Genomic DNA, 17,535 nt, shown 5'->3' with positions numbered 1-17,535 from the left:
CTTCAATAGGGCTCGCTTTTTTTTTTTTTTTTACTATCAGTTTCCATAAGACATACTGACCACGGAATCCGATCTTCATTAAAAATCCAGAAAGTGTTAATTTAAAGTACACATGAACCCTTACCTTATAAAAAAACGAATTCAGCTGTGTGTATGCATATACTGTCTATATATATATATATATATATATATATATATATATATATATATATATATATATATATATATATAAAATGGCAGTTTTTTATAAGTGAACCCATCATCTCTGTTCTCAGTTGCATAAGGGGCTTAAAGAGCTGTGGGTAGAGAAACAACAGGACACTGATCCCCTTAGTGAATGGATGTGGGGGGGGGGGGTCATCAGAAGTCTGACCATTGGAGGATAGGCAGGCTGTGCTCCCAGCACAGACAGAAAACTGACCACGACACTGGGATGGATGTGTTCCTATGCCTAGTGTGGTCAAGTTTGAGACAGTAAAGTAGAGGGTCTGCCAGGAACACCAGGACACTAGGAGTTTCACACAAAGGAAGCAATACTTAGGCCTGGTACACACGGGCAAGAATATCGTCAGGAAAAAAACGTTGATTTTCCCGACGAGATTCTTGGCAAGAATCTCTTGCCGCCGGAGTGTACACACAGACCTTTCAAAAGAACCCGCGGTTCTCTTGAAAGGCAAGAACGTGGTGATGTCATCGCATACGACAAGCATGTGCCCCTGATATAGATGATTCATTTATAGCTGAGACTTAGTTCTATTCTTGTGTGAATGTTCACCGACTTTGTAACAAGTAGATAAAATGGTGTTTATTTTGAAGATTACAGGAAACTGCTATACTGTAGTTTGAAATTGTCACATAAAGCTGCAACTGAATATGAATAGCTCAAGTACCTTTGATTTGTGTAGCCACTTCCATTTACATTACTTGTTACGAGGCCTGTGATCAATACATGGAAAGTAGGAAAGACTGTACTGTAAAATGACTGAGAAACTATTCTTATACAATTTGGTCACGCAACACCCAGCATCAGAACAATGTACATGCTTGTGCTTATGGAAATAGAAGGAGGAGCACATAGCAAACGTCTCCAATGCTAGCCTCTCTTGAAGGGAGAAAATAGTGATAAGCCCTGTACACACGACCCAAAATCTCGTCAGGAAAAACAACGTTTTTTTCCTGACGAGATTCTTGGCAAGATTCTCTTGCCGGCCGAGTGTACACACGGGCCATTCAAAAGAACCACCGTTCTTTTGAATTGCATGAATGCGGTGACGTCATCGACTACGACGAGCATGCGCGCGTCACATTCAATGCCGTCGCCGTCATCTTGCTTCACCCTACCTATGAGGTGGAAGCTACCGCGCATGCGTCAAAGTCATTTCGAGCATGCACAGGTTTCCACGGCGACAGGTAAGTATACACACTCTCGGGTTTCTCGTCGGGAAACAGGCCGACAAGAATCTCAACGAGAAAATAGAGAGCAGGATCTCTATTTTTCTCGTCAAGATTGTGGCCAGATTTCCAGACTAGAAGCCTGAAAGCCTCGTACACACGATCGGTTTACTCGGCAAGAAAGCTCTGCCAGCAGTTTTCTTGCTGGTTCTTGCGGAGAAAACCGAGCGTGTGTATGAGGCTTTAGAGAACAGGATACATTTAACACAAGTACATAGCACAACAGGCACATTGCAGGGATATAAAATGTTGGGGTGACATATTCTTTAAACACTGTTTTTTCATAGTGGTATGTGATAGACTTCACGTTAAGGCTGGGCTCACATCTCCGTACAGAGCTGCTCACAGCAAGGGTCTGGTTTGTCCCTGTTCACTGGTTCAGGTCCAAATTGGCTGAATTCGGACCCGAAATGGACCAGAAGACACACAGGACTCCTGTGCACTCCATGGCCACCCTGGAGATGTGTGAACAGGCTCCATTGAGATCTGTCTCCTGACATGCGACAGCGTGAACCCAGCCTTAAGGAGCACAAGGAGCAAAGTTAGCATATAAAGTGCTACAATTCACAGTTAATGCTAGATTCCAGTTCATGTGCAGAAGTATTTTCACATTATCTCTTTAATACAAATGTGTAGCAAATATAATGTTATGTAATGTATATATGCTATAGTGTATATCATAAAGTAACCTTTTTTAGTTAAAGTTTTTTTTATTTGCTTTGTTTTTCCAGTGGCAGCAGTGGGGGGTGTTTGATACACTGTTCTTTACAACTCAAGAAATGTCATATTATTCTCATGTGGGTGGCACTCTGCTTTTCCTGCAGTTTTTCCCTTTTTACAACATCGGGACTGATCATTTGACTATAGCAGGAAGACCCTCCCACGAGGAAGTAGAAATTTATTTTCTATTTTACAAACAATAGCAGGAGATACTGAATTTTTTTTTTTTTAAATCCCTGTATATAGCTTAGTAGCTGAAATAATTAATCAAACATTGAGTTACAATTTAAAGCTATATTCCAGGAAAACAAACTTGCTACATATTGAGTACTGTTTTAGCTGCCAAAGGATTTGAAATGCAATGAATAATCATATTTATACTGTTGACTATCAGCAGTGCAGAAAGAGTGGTGTTGTGAAGAGAATTATCAGGACAAATGTTATTTTTATTTTTTATTTTAATGGCTTAGTGTACCTTGCAGCCATGGGGTCCACGGTTTGAATTCTAACCAGGACACTACCAGCATAGTGTTTGCATGTTCTCCCTGTGCTTATATATGTTTCCTTCAGGTACTCCAGTTTGTTCCCACACCTCAAAAGACATACTGGTATGTTTATTGCTTCCTGTCTAAATTGGCCCTACTAGTGTATGCATCTGGGATAGGGCCCCCGTACACATCATTCGTTTATATTCGTTCAACCCAGGCGGCTTCGGTCTAAGCCACTGTACTAACAACCCAATGTTAGTACAGTGATCTCCCCCGCTGAGTTATTGTATTCCAACAGGGGAAAGGCCCTCCTCCCCCACCAGAACACTCCGGTCAGCAATCTCAGTCATTGGCTGAGAACAATTAACCGAAGCCGGTTGATCGTTGATTTTCCAGCATGCATGCCTGACTGCCATACACACTGGCTGCCATAGACACTAGCTGAATTTCGGATTGGTTTTTAAAATGTAGAGCTGTAAAATTTGTATGTAGCCTCAGGTACATAGAGTATAATGGGCTGTGTTCAGGCAGTCTGTTGGGAACTTTCTGTCCCACACTCAGAATAAAATCAAGTCAGGTTGAGTGCTGCTCACCAATTCACAGTCAGCTTTGTATCTTCTGAATAAATATCAATCTTTCTCTGATTGGCTGAGGCAGAGAAGCAGGTGGATAATGTCACGTGAATGACAGCGCTCAGCCTGACTCAATTTTATTGTGGGGGAGGAACAGGAAGTTTCCATTCCCCTGCCAGAACACAGCACTGAATGCTGTCAGTAGCTAAGGATACATACAGTACATACAGTGCCAAGAGCAGCTCAATCTCTTTGTGAAGTACATCGTTTTTTGGATCAGCATGGTCCAAACAAACTATTTAAATTTCACTAAAAGCTATAGATCAGTTTTAAAAATATATTTTAGGATGTATTAATAAATGCAAAGCTGCATTCGTTTGTGTCATTTATACCTGCCTAGAGTTTAATAAATAGGTATATTATTTACACAATTACAATATGGCTGGCATTAAAGGAAACAATCATAGTTTCTATAAATTTCTCATTCAAGCACATAGTTAGTCAGGTTGAAAAAGACACAAGTCCATCCATATGTTTTCTTCACTACACTAAATCATTCCTATGTAACATTTAACTGAAGGTAATTTTTTTTATGTTTTTTCCTTATTGTTATTTATTTGACATTTAGATGATTGTATTTTTTTTTCTATTTTTTTTATTAGGTATAAAGTACATACAATATTTCAATCACAGTCAAATAGCCTGTTCCAGCCCAAAAAAATATACAAAAATACTTTATTTTCCAGTTTTAAGAAAACCCCAACCCTGACCCTATCCCAAACCCCCCCATCCTACCCACCCTCTTCTCTCCGACCAACCGTCTTGTGTCATGTCTCCCTTTGCTTATCGCCCTTCCTGCTCTATTGTATTTTTCATATACAGTTTTGTAAATCCTTTCCTCTCGCTCTATTGTTTTTCTGTATATTTTTACCTTATAATTGTTGGGAAAAATACCTTCTTATAGAAATAATGTTGATTTGCTGTCAGGACAGACCTTACACTAAAGCACAAGAGCTGGGTCATTGTGCCGAACCACTAAGCAGTCAGGAGAACATATATATGTAATGCAGATACCTGTATGTGTCTGCTCCCATGTAATTATAAACTATATACAAATATAAATTTATTTTTTAACCATTAACACTTATTTTTATATTTAGGATGCTAAATCATAGTGTAGTTGCATTTTTCATATACATTAAAAAAAAAGTATAAAAAATTATAATTTCACCTTAATGAATAACATATGCTAATTAACTAAATGCCAATATGTACTTGTTGGAAAACTTGGTTAAGGTGGACAGTAATGAATGTTCTAGTTAATGGGATGCCTGTTGGCTTAATTTGTGCTGCACATTGCCATCTAATGTATCTCAGCTCTTATTGCACAAGTCTTATAGATACTTTGCAAAGGAAACCAAGCGTATAATAAGAGGCATTATAAATTAACCTTTTTGACCTTGCTGTCGGCTATGGACACACATTTAATTATTCCAACTTTACGGGCAGCTCGACAAATTCTTCTACCTGAAGCTTTAGAAAATTGTCACTTAAGAACACTTCCTGTGGAATAAACATAAGCTTCAATACTGACAGTGAAGTCTACCATTCTACACTCTGTGATTGATAGAATTCTGAATAAAGCATTTATTGTGACATGACTGTTAAGTTTCATTTCCGGAACTACATCAGTTAAACATGAACCCCAACGAGCAGTCTTTTCTTACATTATAAAATATTCCTGTTATGATTCTAAGGTGTTTTATGATATCACTGCAAAATGTTCCTGTTATAATTCTTTGAAGTTTTAATATCTGAATGTGAAATGTATTATTATTATATTATTAATACTATACATTTTTATAGCTAGTTTGCAATTTATGACCAACATACCAGTGAAGTTATGGTAAGGTGAGCTGCATTAATGCATACTGCAACAGTTCCAGGAGACAAATATGTGGAAATCTGGCTTAACTGTTTCATGGATTGGGGAATGGTTGAGATCTGTGCGTGTGTGACCATTTAGGAGTTTTTTTTTCCCCACAATTTTCACCATCTACAGAAAATAAATGGAAATCTAAAATTTTACAGTCGTCAAAAAAATAGATTGAAAATCCCCAAACAGGGATCCTTGCTGCAGTAGCAATTGCTAAAGTTGTGATTTCTTAATTCTCCAAGAAAAAATGCCTTTACCACAGCTTGTCTCATTATGCAGTAAAATGTTGCTCAGTTTTTTTCCATCTTGAGGAAGTTTGAAAGTTGCAACTTTATAGTGCAAAGGAACGCTAAGAGTTGCAATATTAAAGTGCAAAGAAAAAAAAAGAAGGTAAAAACCTGAAAGAATACTAAACAAATCAGTGAAAAACTGGTAAAATTATTCCTGCTCCAATTCCCCCATTTAAAATAACAGATTAAACCCACATTAAGCCGACATAATTTATCTGAAATTAGGGAAAGAAAATGCATACTTCTATAGAGTGCATAACACTAGATTTGTGGAATTGTGGCAAATAATGTGTGAAGAAATTGCTTGCAGCAAGGAGACAAAACCTCTGGAAAAAATACTTTCCAAAAAAAGGCAATAAACTATAATTTTGCCTTTCTATAAATAAGCCCCTTGTTTTTGTAAATGTGAATTGGCGACATCTTCTCCTTTAGGCAAGACATTGGTTCTCGGTCTTGGAGGAGATCGTTTTTGGGTTTGGAGATCCTAATAGTTTAAATAAAAATGTTCTCTACGCTAAAGCATTACCCTAACAATCTTGCCCTAATTCAACACTTATTCTAAAAAGCCAAACCTCACTACACAAAGAAAATCTGTAATAAAATAAGAATAAAATATAGTAGGCAGGTAGGTGTAGCAGCCTCCAAGTATCTGCTACTACACCCTAAGTTATGTGCCATTCTGATAGGTAAAGTTCCTATACTTAATGGTAGTATAACCTTTAACAGTTTTCATAACATTGTGTCCCTCTAACCCCAACAAGCCCTAAATCTCTAAGCCCAATGAATATTTAAAATGGAAAAATTGCTAGGTAGAAAATACTTTGTATAGCTCCTCTGCCAAAATCGTCTTTCCCCTTTCTGTAGGATGTTTTTTGTAGTTTGTGTACACTGCCTGTAGCACATTCTCAGTGCATCGCATCAGTAAGATGTAGAGGAGGGAGCTGAGTGTCAGAATACTGTAACTCAAGTGCACATCCAGGAGATTGACTGACCACCCAATGGCTAAAGAGAGAAAATGTTGGATGCAAAATAAACTGATGACAGCAATGGCAACACATAGCTGTTAGTGCAAAATGAAGGCAAATAGAGATCTAAGTCTGCCATAATGTGAAAGTACTGTGTGTATACTTGCAATATCACAAAGAAATCTTCACGGCCAAAAAAAAATCATTTCTCCAACATCATCGCAAATGCCCTTAACCGCCCCCGAGAACTCTTCAAGCTGGTCACTCAGACTATGAATCCAGCTTGTTTAGAGGCCCCCAATTCTAATTCACAAGAATTTTGCAACGAATTATCAGATTATTTCATTAATAAAATTGAAAAAATCCGTGAAAGTATTCAGCAAAATGGAACCGTCACCAAATCCCCCCCAAATCACAAACCTAATACCCACATAAATCCGCCACAACCACCAAAATTCACTCTAAAACCCATTTCCATCGATGCCACTAAAAACATCATCGGGACTCTGCGTAATAGCACAGCACCCAATGATATCATTCCCACTAAACTGCTGAAAGAAAGTGCCGATATACTGGCACCAGCTATCATGCAGCTCATAAACCAATCATTCAAGGAGGGCATGGTGCCCACCTTGCTAAAACAAGGTACAATAAAACCAATTCTAAAAAAAACTACCCTCGACCCCAAAGACCCAAACAACCGGAGGCCCATAACAGCTCTAAATGTCTTCTCCAAGGTAATGGAGAAAGTAGTTGTACAACAGCTGCAACTGCATTTAGACACCCATAAATTACTCGATCCGTTTCAATCAGGCTTCCGTCCGGGTTACGGAACAGAAACGGCGCTGCTCAAAATATGGGATGACGCTCTAGAGGCCGCAGATGAAGGAGAATCTTGTCTCCTGATACTGCTGGACCTAAGCGCGGCTTTTGACACTGTAGACCATGGAATACTACTGGCTAGGCTAGCTGAAGTAGCCGGAGTCGCTGAAGGTGTTTTACCCTGGTTCTCCTCCTTCTTGGAAAACCGATCACAAATAGTGAAACTGGGGTCTTTCACTTCTGAAAAACGTACGGTGTCATGCGGAGTCCCTCAGGGATCTCCCTTATCACCCGTATTGTTTAATATCTATCTTCGCCCTCTCTTTGAAATCATCAGAAACCAGAAGTTACTTTACCACTCCTATGCAGATGACACACAACTGTATTTCCGCATCTGCAACAAAAAGGATCATTCTCTTGGACTAGAGAAATGCCTTACTCTAATAGATAACTGGATGACAAACAGTTATCTTAAACTCAATGGTTCGAAAACAGAACTTCTCCTGTTTCACGCTAACCAAAAAAATCACCCCGCGTCAACATGGACTCCCCCACCCATTCTGGGTAAAACTATCACCCCTAGCACCAAAGTCAAAAGTCTCTGAGTCATTTTCGATACCTACATGACAATGGATGCACAAATAGGGTCAGTAGTGAGCGGATCGCACCATCTGCTGCGCCTACTACGCAGACTCACGCCCTTTATCCCGAAAGAGGACATTGCAGTCGTGGTGGGAACATTCATCAATTCCAGACTCGACTACGCAAATGCCCTCTATCTAGGACTCCCCAAATACCAAATCACTCGTCTGCAAGTCGTTCAAAATACGGCCGCTCGACTAGTGACTGGGAAAAAACCATGGGAATCAATCTCACCTTCACTGAGATCCCTTCATTGGTTGCCAGTAAAAGACAGAATCACTTTCAAGGCACTCTGCCTAATACATAGGTGTATTCAAGGCAACGCCCCCCAATATCTATGCGAAAAAATAAAAGCCCATAACCCCAATCGCATTCTGCGATCCACCAATCAAAACCTCCTCCAGATACCCAAAGCCAGATACAAGTCCAAAGTCCAAGGACCCCGCCTGTGGAATGCACTACCAACCACCATCCGACTGGAGTCGGACCACTTGGCCTTTAGGAGAAAGATTAAAACCCATCTCTTCTGAGGTCAAGGGGTTCCTTACCCATGAAATGGATACAGCGCCCAGAGGCGATTCAGTTCGCATGTGTTGCGCTTTACAAGTCTCTCTCTCTCTTTCTGCACCCTATGGCACAAAACTGCTGCTGCTCTACATGCTACAGTTTCACTTAAATATAACCACGACACCTCATAATGTTATGGACTATCTTGGTACCCAGGATTGTCCTAATCCCTGGGTACCGAGATATGATGTGTCGTGGTGTATGAATTTGGAGTAACCCCTGACTAACCCTTTCTTCTCTTTCATTGTCTAAATTAAGAATGATGGTACCCACCCCTACTTAGTTAATTAATGAATTAAGGCAATATCCCTGTATCTAAATATAACCTCTAAAATAAGTCACAAATTCCTCATCTTTAGCATGCAGCACTCAGACTCCAACACTAGAAGAAACTGCTTTAACTTTTTTAGGTTCCTATATTCTGTTCTATTTCATTGTTTATGCATGCTCTACATTGTGTACTGTAAGAACCACAAGTGGTAGTGAATGGGGCTTAAAAACTAGAAATTGTGAGCTTGTTCTGGGAATATGCATAGGGAGAAAAAGTCAGAACTCCAGCTTAATTCATTTTTCTGTATGCCTTCTAAGCAATGACCACCCCTACTCCATGCTGTACTCTAAGTATCTAGCTCCAGGTATATTGGTGTTTAGCTATATTTCTGTTACAGGATACATGTATGTTTTTTTTCTTTTCGGATAACCATGTTTTTTTTCAAACTCCTAATAAAAAATGATTCAACATAAATTGATTTTTCTTCCAGGATGGAATGTAAAATGTTAGAACATCTATCAGGTTTCTATTTATTTATCAGAAAAAAAGAAAAGCTTTTTAATGGAGTTCCACTTTAAGATGTGAATATTTAGTCTGCCTACAATTACGTTCCTGTTTGTTTCATGCAAATATCCCTCACTGGCTGCTATTTACTATTGCTTATTGGCAAGTCCCGAGTTTCTGCTGTGTAAGACTTTGGAGCTCACGTTTATTATTACCAAATAAGTTGGCTCAAATCCGAACTAAAAATTGCTGTCTTGAAAATATGTCATAATGAAGATTTTGATGTCCTGGTATTTTTCAAAGTAGATCCTAGCCATATTGATTGTAACCCTGCATGGAAATGCTGTCTTCGTAAACATAGCGAATAAGCAACCATAAGTCAATTTTATTTATAGGATTTTACATCCCATTCCAGGGAGAGGGGTTTTTTTGCGCAGTCTGCAGTTTAAGTCTGGAATCCCATTGCTCTTTTACTTTAATCTTTATTGAAGAAAAATACATCTCAAATATTTTCTTCCATATTATGTTACTCTATGGGAAATCGTGTTCCCTCACATCTGAGTAATACATTCAGCACATACAATTAGCTCCTAACAGTGGTTGTTTTTATGTGTGCATAAATCTCTTATTGAAATACTGTCAAATCAATAAGCCTTTTTTGGTGTTATGGAACTAGAGTGCGCGGTAAAGAAACATTAGTCATCAGAAGAAATATGAAGTGCTATGTACATTCAGTATGACTACACTAGCCTCACTCTGTTTATCTGTGGCCATCCAGTGACTAGCAGCTTATTAGCGTAATCAAGACGTGATCTACTTTGTAAAACATCACAGATTTGGTTGACTGCAAAACCGTAATACAAAACCATTTACTTAGATGCTGAGCAAACATATAGAACTTCATTCCACAGAGGACTGAAGCAGAATGAGACATAGAAATAATCACATTTCATACTATATTTTTGTTCCCTCACAAAGCTCCCCTATAGTGCCACTGCCTTATTGTATTTTCTTGAAAGCCCATGTTTGGTGATCAGGCCATACAAGCCCATGTAAAACTGGTCCAATGCAAATTCAGAAGTTGCTTTTTGCTAGTGTTTTAAGGCCAGGAGTTGCAGCTAGGGCTGAAGCACATTAGAACATCAAAGGCCTGACAGTCAATGATCATGTTTACAGTGCTGTCATGTTCGCCTGTTGGGACTTGGATTCTGCTTTATTCTTTGTGACAATATATTGAGATTCCTGAAAAGCTAAAGTGACATTGCGACTGATCACAGAGCCAAGGTAAGTACTGTACAGTATGTTCTGGCCCCAATAGGTGCAGGGTGAAGTTACCTCGCCAGAGTCTGGGAGGTGTTTAAAGCTTATTGGGGGAATCTAATTCTGGGAGCAACTTGTTCTTTCATCAAAGGCTTATGCAATCGTGATACATACATCATTAAATGGCTGGGTTTGTCAGAGTTGTGAGAAAATTACCCTCTCATCAATGCCTCTGATTGTCTGATATTGTGTTCCAGAGCACAGTGATTAGCTCATCTGTATGACACTCTGTTCCCTCTTTGTATCACTATACTCCTTGTCAGCACATGAACTGATTTGCTTCTTGTGCGGCTTCTTCCTTTCACACTCTAACCCTGCTGTACATGGCCTGCAAAATTCCAGATCAAATTCAGGCACTCATATCTGTCTAGAGTTCAGCTTTACAGTCATAGCACAAAGAAGCATAGACACAGATGTGAATGTAGTTTCTAAGGACTAGTTAAACCCTTGTGGTTGCAGGGGGGCAGTAAAAAAAAAACAGTTAAACGATGTGTTCATCCTAGGGTGACCTATTCTAAAGCTAGGCTTGTGGTATTCCCATTGAAAAGCCCATTTGGCTGTAAAAACAGCAGGCATTTAAGAGGCAGCAGTATCACCTCCTGAACACCTGCAAGTTGACCCTTTGCTTCTCTGTGAAAAGCAAAGGCATGACATTTGTGAAAAAAGCCCTAAATCTTAGGCTGGCCATACATGAGTAATTTTTTTGTGTTCAGCCAGTGAGTTGATTGAAAGAAAATGACTTGATTCCATTCAATGTGGATAAAGGAATCCTCCCTGCTGAGCTATTGTATTCTGATCACAGGAAGACTCAATCCGCTTTCAGAATACAATGATTATTGCTGCCAGCTATAGCCAGTGGCGCTGATAGGGAACTTGTGTACTACCAACCTGCCTATATATGGATCGAAATTCAGTTGGTCCCTGCCAAACTGGTTGAATTTCCATCCATGAATGGCTGACAATTACTTGTATACCACTCCTTGTTCCCTGAAGTCATGTGTAGTTGACCTTTTAGTTCATGCACAACTGCTTTCAAAGACCAATTTAGGTTAAGATAAACTCATATCTCCACCTAACCCAGTTGAGCCTTTAATGCATATGCTGGATGTTTGGGCTGTGAAAAAAATGACATCTTTTAGTAAATCAAACTCAGGTATGTACCCACATTTGAATGTAAGTATGTATGTGCATGTATGTGCACATATACATATTTTGTGTCCTTGTATAAATTGCTCCCCTTAAAAAAGGATCATTATTATTATACCAATCAAAAAGCCGATGGAAATTCTAATTTAATTTCACCTTGTTAGAATTTACTTGCAGTGGTTATGTAAATATCTGGTTTCTCTTAAAACAGCATATAAGACAATTTTTTAGTGTTTATTTAATTAGATATCTTCACTTCTTGCTAGTTCTCAAGACTGTCAGATAAATGAGCTTTGATGCATAAATAATGACTGTATTACATGCACTGTGCCACTGGCCAAAGTACCAGAAATTTTAATTCACTTGTTCAGCTAAATTTCATCTTCACTTCACAGCCATAAAATTCTATATTGACAAACGCTCAAACCAACTTTGACTCTAAGGTATCTGGTCAACATTTTTCTTCTGTATGGATATTAGTTTATTGAATAAATGGCATCTGTTTTCCTCCCCATCACCACTAGAGCAGGTATATCTTTTTGACAGCTCCTCACGATTTATAGCTGTGCATGCTCTGAAGAAAAATAGTGCTAAGCAAAAAATTCCAATTCATTGCCTCTTAGTACTTAATTAAGTTCCAACACACTGTACACCGCAGGTGAACCCAGCAATGACTGTCACATCAGCTCTAAGATGCAAGGCGTTCTCTCTCTAAGAGACATAAAGGCATTTATAGAATCTTGGCCTGATGTTTTCTACCTATGATGATCATTAATCTAACCCTGCATGATGGCCATGAGAAAACACTGCATAAATCCTGAAATGGAGACACGCAGTCAACTTGCTTTTAAAATGTCATGTTTAGCTCAATGCAGCTTATGAAAGTAACCCTTGTGTGAACTAGAACTCTTTTAGAATTTGGGCCTTGAGGAAAAACAAAATGAGTTTTCCCATCTTCCTCTGTAGAAAAATAAAATTGAAAGTGGCTATGTACTGTATTTATTTGTTGGTAAAAAATATTGGAAGGTTTGCTGTAACAATAATTATAAAGAAAATACATCCGTTTTTACAGGGAAGAAGCTGGTTTGATCTTCCGCTAGATTTTTATCATTCTGCTCACAATCAGAATCTATCAAAGACATAGCAATCATCATCTTTGTGATGGGAGACTTCTTAGTCAACCAGTCAGATTCAAACCTGCACCCCAAAAATTACAGTTGGAGAGTGATAGACTGAACCTGATTGGTTGCTATGAGTTGTCAGAGAAGTCATCCCTCAGCCAGTTTTAAGGCTCTGTGGTTAGGATTAAAGGGCCAAATTCACATAGGAGAGCGGCGGCGTAACGTATCGTAGATACGTTACACCGCCGCAATTTTTCATCGCAAGTGCCTGATTCACCAAGCACTTGTGATGAAAACCTACGCCGGCGGCCTCCGGCGCAAGGCGGGCCAATTTAAATGGGCGTGTGCTCCCGCGCCGGACCTACCGCACATGCTCCGTTTCCGAACTCCCGTCGTGCATTGCGCGCCGTGACGTCATTTTTTCGAACGGTGACGCGCGTAGCGTAATTCCGTATTCCAGGACAGCTTACGCAAACGACGTTGATTTTTAAATTTCGACGCGGGAACGACGGCCATACTTTAGACAGCAATACACTTGCTGACTAAAGTTAGGGCACCTAAAACGACGACTAACTTTGCGACGGGAAACTAGACTAGCGGCGACATAGCGCATGCGAAAATCCGTCGTGAATCGCCGTAACTCCTAATTTGCATACCCGACGCTGGTTTACGACGCAAACTCCCCCCAGCGGCGGCTGCGGTATTGCATCCTAAGATCCGACAGTGTAAAACAATTACACCTGTCGGATCTTCTGGCTATCTATGCGTAACTGATTCTATGAATCAGTCGCATAGATAGAAACAGAGATACGACGGCGTATCAGCAGATACGCCGTCGTATCTCCACTGTGAATCTGGCCCAAAATGCACAAGATGGGAGGGGGTAAAGCTGAAATCCTGGCCAAATGCCAGAAATGTAACCGTGTGCCCCAATCTAATGATATCATCCCAAAAATGAATTCAATAACTTTTTTCTTTTCAAATATAGAACTAGTGCTTAGGCCAGGAGTAGTGTTGATGGGAATCTATGATGGTTTTTGGCTCTATAAAACAGAAAGCCCAATACTGCCTGCTTGGTTTCTAGTTATCACTCTAAAATGAATTATGATATCCTTGCCTTTGTAAGAAGGACTGAGGGTGTTGGCTATTTAGCATAAAACCTGATGAGGCTTCTGTTCTTGCATAGATCTCCCCTTGCTGGCTGTAAGTGGTAAATAGAAATATTAACATGCACTATTTAACGTGTATCTGGTTTAAAACAAATTTATATATTTTTTTTCTGTTCAGAACATAATAAAGAAAAAAAAGGAAAATAACACATTCTGTAGTTTTTTTTTTTGCTGTATTTGGGTAAGAAAATCATAAGATTCAGTTTAAATTGGGAGAACGTCGTATTTAAAAATATTTTTAAATAGAGATATGAGTTTTTACTAGTCTGTTTGACTAGTTTTAAATACCTGCAACCTATACCACCCAGCTATACTCACTGTAAAGTAAAATAAAAATATAAAATACCACTAATGTCCGCAACATCGTCTTTATACCATCTTATTAAATTAGCTTGCTCATGTTACGCTAATATGTAAAACCTAGTTGCCAACTCAAATAGCATTTAAAATGTATATAAAGCCAAAACCTTTTCAATTCCAGTTGTAGAAGAAGTAAAGGAAATGTGCTCAAAAGGGACATATAAAGTAAAACACAAAAAGCATAGGGCGTTTAGCTTTTCCCTGTTCTATTGAAAAAGTTTTGGCTTTACCTACACTTTAAGGTTTAGCATTTGTGAATTGCAAAATGCACATGTGGAAAAACAAGCTGTCAAGTAAACCCTGCAGCTAAATACAAAACTATATATAGTATTTTTTTTTAAATAGTTATGGCACTTTCATCTTTTTGGCATGTTTATAAAAAGAAGCTCCACATCACCATATCAGCTGCCATTTGTCTATTTCCCTTCATTTGTATATAACTAATAACCTTCAGGTACACCCATACCGTCTTGTTTTACCTGTCTGGATTCTGGGTGCACACATGCATCTGTAGTAGAATCCGTTGGGTAAAAGTCTTAAAGCATTGTCCACATTTCCAAAGATGCCAGTCACTGAATTCTGAGTTGAGTTGGCTTGTTGAGGTTGGACTGGCAAGCACTCGCTGGTTTTTAGCATTAATCTGGTTAAATCCTGTATCCAAAGGCCCAGATTTATCCATGAGAGAATAGTTTCTGTTGCATGGAGTCTGTGGGAAAACTATGGACCTTTGCAATGTGGAAGAAGGCAACTTGCCATTTTTGTTGTTGAAGGGTTGCAGTGCGTCTTGCCTGGTCATGGCTTCCATAACTGGTGAGGGGACATTCACTGCAAGACAAAAACAGTGAGCAAATAAATATCTTAGTTGCACACGATATGTGTATTATGATAAAATTATGCCTGTGTTCTGGAAATAACAACAAACCTATTACTTCAGTGAAGATGCATCTAAACTACATTAGAAATGTTCATTTGATAATCATAAATGTATCTACATTGTAAGTCAATGGCTTTCTCTTTCTCTGCTTCATGTATCACCAATAAAATTATAACATTTAAAATAGGTGGATTGTGATTTGTACGTGAAAGAATCTTCTTAGTAAGGACACTTTGGGGTTGATTTACTAAGACTGGAGAGTGCAAAATTGTGTGCAGCTCTGCATAGAAACCAATCAGCTTCCAGATTTTTATTGTCAAAGCTTAACTGAACAAGCTGAAGTAAGAAGCTGATTGGCTACTGTGACAGATTCACCCGGGACATCCCCGGAATGATATATTGGACTACCTTAGATGGGATTATTATGTAATTATTATCCACAAATTTACTGTTTGTTGATTCTGAACTCAATGGGTTAATTGTAAGAGTGACTCATTAATAATGTTGGGACACATACTGTTAGATGCTAATGTCCTCACCTCCAGCCATCTGTCTGTTCTCTGTGCTAATTGACCCTGATATTGTGTAAAGATGTCATGTGTTTACACTTATGATAATGTGTATTATATAGCAGGTCAGCGAAGAGACGGGACATCTACCTTGAAAGGTCATATCTCAGAGTCACTTAGTCTGGGTAAATGATTAGTTAATTAGCTCACGTTAATTTATGTTCTGGTTACCTACTCTTTAAACTGTATATAAGGTTGTATTCTTGGTTCTATTAAACACTCTATGTTCAGCAGACAAACAAGTCTCGTCTTGTTGTGTGCTTGTGAGCAGCTGGAATATCTGATATCTATATCCAGACTGATAGGAAGCGGTATATGACGAAAGCACTTAAGCAGAGTGTGGGACTTCCGTTACAGCTACCATGCAGATTTTTCACTCTCCAGTTTTAGTAAATCAACCCCATATATACATTATATTTTAGGTGAGAGATATAATGAACCTAAAAAGAACATGTTTGGGAATACCTATCCTGCATTACAAAGAGAAAAACATAAAGGTTATCAGTCTAAGATCACTTGATTACCAAGCAAATGTAGTTGGGTGGACTGCACTATGCTTGATGAAAAACAAAAGTCCTCAACAAATAGGCTGAACTTTTGCTATGGATTTTAAAGCTAATATTCAATTGTGCATGTAGTTTGCTTTTAAAATAGCATGTTTGGTACATTTTAATTGTTTTAATCAAAATATGATTACCATCAGAAAAGACAAAACGTATATCTGTGATTGTAAAATGTTCCCCTTCTTGATGTACTCATATGCCGCGTACACATGATCGGAATTTCTGATGAAAAAAGTTTGATGGACTTTTCTCATCGGAAATTCCGATCGTGTGTGGGCCCCATTTGACTTTTTCCTGTCGGTGTTTAGAAATAGAACATGTTTTATTTTTTTCTGACGGAAAAATAAAAGATAGGAAATTTCTGTCGTCTGTGTGCAACTCCAACAGAGAAAAAACCCATGCATGCTCAGAATCAAGTCGACACATGCTCGGAAGCATTGAACTTCATCTTTCCCGGCTCGTCGTAGTGTTTTACATTACATCGTTTTGGACGGTCGGAATTTGGTCTGACAGTGTGTATGCAAGACAGCTTGAATTGAATTCCGATGAAAAATTCCATCGGATTCTAGGCCATTGGAAATTCTGATCGTGTGTACGTGGGTATTACTTAAAAGATTGGTCCACCCAAAGTTATGTCATTTATGATTGGGGCCTAGTGGTCAAAATCAACCTGTATCAACTTGTATATCTTAACCTGCCTGGCGGTGTTCCCGAGACTGACTCGGGGTTAGATTTTCCTGCTACGATCGGTAACCCCGAGTCAGACTCGGGCTTGCCTCGCTAGATCCACAGGCACTTTTTACTTACCTTGTCCCTGGATCCAGCGATGCCACCGCGCTGTGTGAGCGAGCGGGACCTCGCTCGATTCACATAGTGCCTCCGTGTGACGCCGATCTCCGTTCCCTGCGACGTTACGACGCACGGGGACGGAGAACGGCGCCAAATTCAAAAACGTAAACAAACACCTTACATACAGTATACTGTAATCTTATAGATTACAGTACTGTATGTAAAAAAAACACACCCCCCCTGTCCCTAGTGGTCTGTCCTGTGTCATGCATGTCATTTTATATAATAAAAACGTTTCTTTCTCCCTGCAAACTGTAGATTGTCCATAGCAAACAAAAGTGTCCCTTTATGTCAAAAATAGTTTTAGATCAGCTAAAAAACAGCGATAATAAATT

At 39.1% G+C, this 17,535-nt stretch overlaps 1 protein-coding gene across 2 annotated transcripts in view; it reads right to left on the bottom strand.

Annotated features, from left to right (window-relative positions):
* Positions 1-17,535, bottom strand: part of PRDM6 (PR/SET domain 6) — a 184,243-nt gene that overhangs the window by 26,727 nt on the left and 139,981 nt on the right. The window contains exons 6-7 of one of the 2 annotated variants that reach the window (XM_040344342.1): positions 14,825-15,170; positions 13,711-14,017 (exon numbers count right to left, since the gene is read on the bottom strand). In XM_040344342.1, coding sequence (XP_040200276.1) covers positions 13,909-14,017; positions 14,825-15,170 — 455 coding nt within the window. In that variant the 3' untranslated portion in view covers positions 13,711-13,908. Of the gene's footprint in view, positions 1-13,710; positions 14,018-14,824; positions 15,171-17,535 lie in introns of those variants that run through there. The other variant, XM_040344333.1, reaches the window with a different exon arrangement.

This window comes from Rana temporaria, chromosome 1, assembly GCF_905171775.1.
Source record: "Rana temporaria chromosome 1, aRanTem1.1, whole genome shotgun sequence".
Lineage (NCBI taxonomy): Eukaryota > Metazoa > Chordata > Amphibia > Anura > Ranidae > Rana > Rana temporaria.
The sequence above is the reverse complement of the archived record's forward strand: the minus strand, read 5'-3'. Positions and strand labels throughout refer to the sequence as shown.